Source organism: Plectropomus leopardus, unplaced genomic scaffold (genome assembly GCF_008729295.1).
Source record: "Plectropomus leopardus isolate mb unplaced genomic scaffold, YSFRI_Pleo_2.0 unplaced_scaffold4852, whole genome shotgun sequence".
NCBI lineage: Eukaryota > Metazoa > Chordata > Actinopteri > Perciformes > Serranidae > Plectropomus > Plectropomus leopardus.
Genome location: NW_024653242.1, coordinates 1 through 4,282, shown reverse-complemented (window position 1 = coordinate 4,282; position 4,282 = coordinate 1). Strand labels below are relative to the sequence as shown.

General features: G+C 35.5%; 1 protein-coding gene across 3 annotated transcripts; it reads left to right on the top strand.

Moving 5' to 3' along the window:
* Positions 1-1,630: 1,630 nt before the first annotated feature.
* LOC121939447 (6-pyruvoyl tetrahydrobiopterin synthase-like) lies at positions 1,631-4,003 on the top strand. 3 transcript variants are annotated; one of them, XM_042482468.1, is made up of 4 exons: positions 1,631-1,821; positions 3,344-3,423; positions 3,530-3,552; positions 3,854-4,003. In XM_042482468.1, the coding sequence occupies exons 1-4, from the start codon at positions 1,730-1,732 to the stop codon at positions 3,980-3,982; spliced, it is 324 nt and encodes a 107-aa protein (XP_042338402.1). In that variant the 5' UTR covers positions 1,631-1,729; the 3' UTR covers positions 3,983-4,003. The 3 variants fall into 3 exon arrangements, with proteins under 3 accessions (XP_042338402.1, XP_042338403.1, XP_042338404.1); XM_042482469.1 differs by having other exon boundaries at positions 3,864-3,999; XM_042482470.1 differs by having other exon boundaries at positions 3,705-3,946.
* The last annotated feature ends 279 nt before the right edge of the window (positions 4,004-4,282 follow it).

Genomic DNA, 4,282 nt, shown 5'->3' with positions numbered 1-4,282 from the left:
AAGTTATAAACAGTTATCTCTGAGTGCTCTGCAGTCAAAGAATAAACGTACCCTTACCGACAATTGAATGCATTACAATGTTCGCTTTTCATATTTATACACATAGTGAACCTCATAGAGGACCTTGTACTATACAAACACATTTTCACTGTTTTATTTACCATGTAAAATATTTTACTGTGACAGACCAGTCAGAAACATCTACACATCACAAAATCTGGACTGAAATGTGTATATTCATGTAAAAACACCATTTGTTCTCTGAATGTGAATAATTCAAAGACACTCTGTGCAGCGGGTTTTACAGTTTTCTATTCTAATGAAACTTAAAATGTATTAAATGCTTTTATTTGTTGTACAGGTGAAACGATCACACACTATTTGTACTTCTAGTCTGACAACAATTAATGTGTACAGATTAAACAGCAGTTAGACTGATGAAATTGTCTTCTTTTGTCCTCCAGTTTGAAATGGACCTGACGGCTTTAATTTACTATCATTTATAAAGGAAACATCGTTTGTTGCAGTAAAACTGGTTTTCGGCAGATTCCTGTACTGCAACCAAAAAAATAAATGACATTAAAATATAGAATTGAAACTAAAAAAAATACTTCTGACAGTAGAACTGAGACACAGAGAGTCAGTCCAACAGTCAGTCAGGAGCTGAAGTCTCATATGAACTTGTAAGGAAATTACTAATAACTGATATTAACCCTTTGAAACCTGAGCAGACTAGCTTGATTTCTTTCAAAAATGTTGGAGGAAGGCAATAAAAAAAGACATGACCCCAAAATTAACAAGAAATTAATAAACAGTTCAATAATATTATCTGTTTCTCTTCAAGTGTAAGTTACGTGCTATTTTTAAAGTGCTGTATGTTATGAAGAAATAAACCTAATAATTCTCAAAATTCTGGCTGCTTTTTTTTTTTCAGCAATTACTTTACTTCCAGTACCGAAGCATGTTTATTATCATAAATTACTGTTGATACTTAAGTACAGTAAATATCAGTTACTTAAAGACTTTACTCGAGTAACATTCTAATAGGTGACTTAAACTTCTACCAAAGTCATTTTCTGATCTGATCTTATTTTTACATGTGGGTTTTACTGTGTCTTTATACTTCTATGTCTATTCATGTGAAGCACGTGGTGCATAATTTCTTTTTTGTAATGCAAACTATTATTATTATTATTATTATTATTAGAAGTAGTAGTATTTTTATTATTTTCTGGTAAGAGATATCTGTACTTTTACCCAAGTGTGGCTTTTAGGTACTTTATCCACCCCAGCTTGTGACACAAAGACAACTGAACATTTTTCATTTAAAAGTGCAAATATTTATTTGATAATAAATAAATGATTGTTATAATCTCTTTTGACCTTTCTGGTTTATACTTGAGTGTATATCAGACCTGTTGCCCCCTAACATAAAATGTAAGTCACTATACAAAAACAAATAACAGAGTGTATCCGATTCACTGTGGCTTGAACCACTGATCATTGTTACAGAGTGTCTTTATTAAAACCCGTTCAGACCTGATGTGGGACATGTGAGTCGTATTTACGCCCTGATTTGAGCCAATAGGATGGCAGCGCGAGTCACAGGGGGCTGGGGCTTCTCATACAGCTACTTCCGGGACTCCCAGCAGATTATAAATCTATGATCAATCCCCGGTTTTCCTCTAGCCGGTGACCATCATCCATCACTCCCGGTCAGCAAGTGATCATGTCCGGAATCCCGGAGAGCCGCAGCGGAGCGGAGCGTGTCGGATACATCACCCGGATCCAGAGCTTCAGCGCCTGTCACAGACTCCACAGGTACTCTCCGTCTTTTTTTTTTTTTATTATCTGCCGACAGATTATTATCAGAGATGGATAATATTTCCTAAACCTGTCTGCAACATTGATCCTGGCTCATGCAGACGGAGGAGCAGGTTGTGAAGATTATTATTATGTGAAGAAACAGTTTATTTTACGGATGATAAGTGAGCCAGTCAAACCAGCAGCCGCGCGGATTTTGATTTTGATGCGTGTCTATTAGTTATATTATGGTACGGGGGCTTAGAGCGGCCAAAAAATTCTAAGAGTAAATTCTGTTCTTACTCAGTATAAATAGAAATGGGCTGGTGATATATGGACTGAACCAAAACTGTGAAGATTTAGGATGATAAATTCAGCTATCAATATGGTATTGATACAGGTATTGGTATTGATGGTATTGGTATTTAACTGAAAAGCAAAGATCCCTATGTGCTCAGTTTAGATCAGTTATTTTACCACTGATGGATGAAACTGGACGTATATGAATTTCGAGAAAGACATGCAGCTTTTTGGTATGTGTTGTTTGGCTGATATAGAAAACAAGTTTCATTTTGTTTTCTAGGGCCCTTTTATGTGGAACTGTGCAAATTTTTGTTTAGTAAATAGATATTGATTTAGTGTATATGGATAATGCACAAAGATTAAAGTGGTTATTTACATATGAAACATCTATATTAGTTCATTATCTGGAGAAAAAAGCATGGGAGATGAGAAAACAAGCTGTTTGTCAAGATAAACTTTAGGGCCCAGATTTGTAAAAAAAATTAAAATCTATTTTTCACTGTACAATTCACTGTACAATTCAATTTTTTTGCAAGAATATTGGTCATGTGTTATTTTGTAACTTAATTTATTTTGACTACCTACTTTTTTTTTTTTTGCTGATATCTGTATAACTGGAAGATGACACATGCTTTGCATTGTAATGGTGTCTTGTAATCCCATGTGGGATCAGCCAGAAATGGAATGACACAGAAATAAAAACTACTAAACTAACTAACTAACTAACTATAAGAGCATTAGAAATTATTCTACCGCTCTCTTTTTAAGGGGAGCTCCAAAGTCAAAATTACATCAAATAATCATCTTGATCCTGTGACAGTTTTTTTAATGGGTTCTATGAACCCTTCTATGGATTATTGCTCAGGGTGACTCTGACTGTGTCCTTGTCAAATTTCATGTGATTTTACGGAGCATTTTATGAGAAATTTAAAGGCAAAGTCAACACAAATGTCTCTATAATTTCCTCGCATAGGATAATGTTTAATGGCTTCTGTTGAGAAACTGATTCCTCATTTTGTCTCTATTCATTTTTGAATGAGATTTTTTTTTTACAATTAAGGCTATAACAACGCTACACATACTTACTACACAAGTCTGAGCGTATGAGTTTCACCTGGAGGCAGCACGTATCAAAAAACCCTTTTCTTTGTCACACAAACATGATTGAAAACAGAAAGACGTTATCATTATCTGCGCAGCAGGTTTTTAATAAAGTGTTACCCCAACTGTGTTCCAGCATCCACTTGAGTGATGAAGAGAACAAAAGAGTTTATGGAAAATGCAACAATCCCAACGGTCATGGACACAACTACACAGGTTTGTCACACTCTCTCATACACTCCTGTTGTGTTACACATTACATGCAACGCTGCACCTTTAAAAACGTCCCTCGTTTATTCAGTACTCTCATTTCTGTCCACAGTGGAGGTGACAGTGCGTGGAAAGGTCAGTATCTATCTGATCACAATGTTCTTTTACTCACTGAGACATTTTTTTAAAAACTTCATCACTTCATCACCGACCAGCTCTTCCTTCATCTTTTTGTTTTTTAATTTGGGGTTCAGTGAACTGAAATACATTTCTATGATTTTTTATAGGCTGATGAAAATGTGTTTAGGCTCAGTGTCTGATATAGAATCAAGGAGTAAATTCAGGCACTATGGAGGACCAGAATGTATGCACGTCATCATTTTTTGGCTTATATCTACATTTATTTATCCGTTTCCTGTAACCACTGATCCTGGAGGGTTCTGCAGGAGGAGACAGACAACCATTCACACCTACAGCCAATTTAGAGTCACCAGTTTACCTGCATTTGTTTGGACTGTCGGAAAACCTGAAGAGAACTGACGCTGACACAAGGAGAACACGTTAACGCCACACAGAGAGGATCCAGCCGGCAGCGGGTTTGAACCCTGAACCCTCTTACTGTGAGGGGGCGGTGCTTAAATGTTTGATTTGATTTGAACTTTATTCATTTAGTATATGTTAAAAAAATAGAATGAAATACAATAAGAATATAATATAGTTATACACAAACATACGAACATATCTGAATAGGGAGGAAGTGAAAACGCATTAAATCCCACCTCTTCTCCATCAGTTATTGAAAAATAAAATTCTTTGCTTCCATTTTATACAAAAAAGAAATTTCTATGCAATATTCTATGTGCAA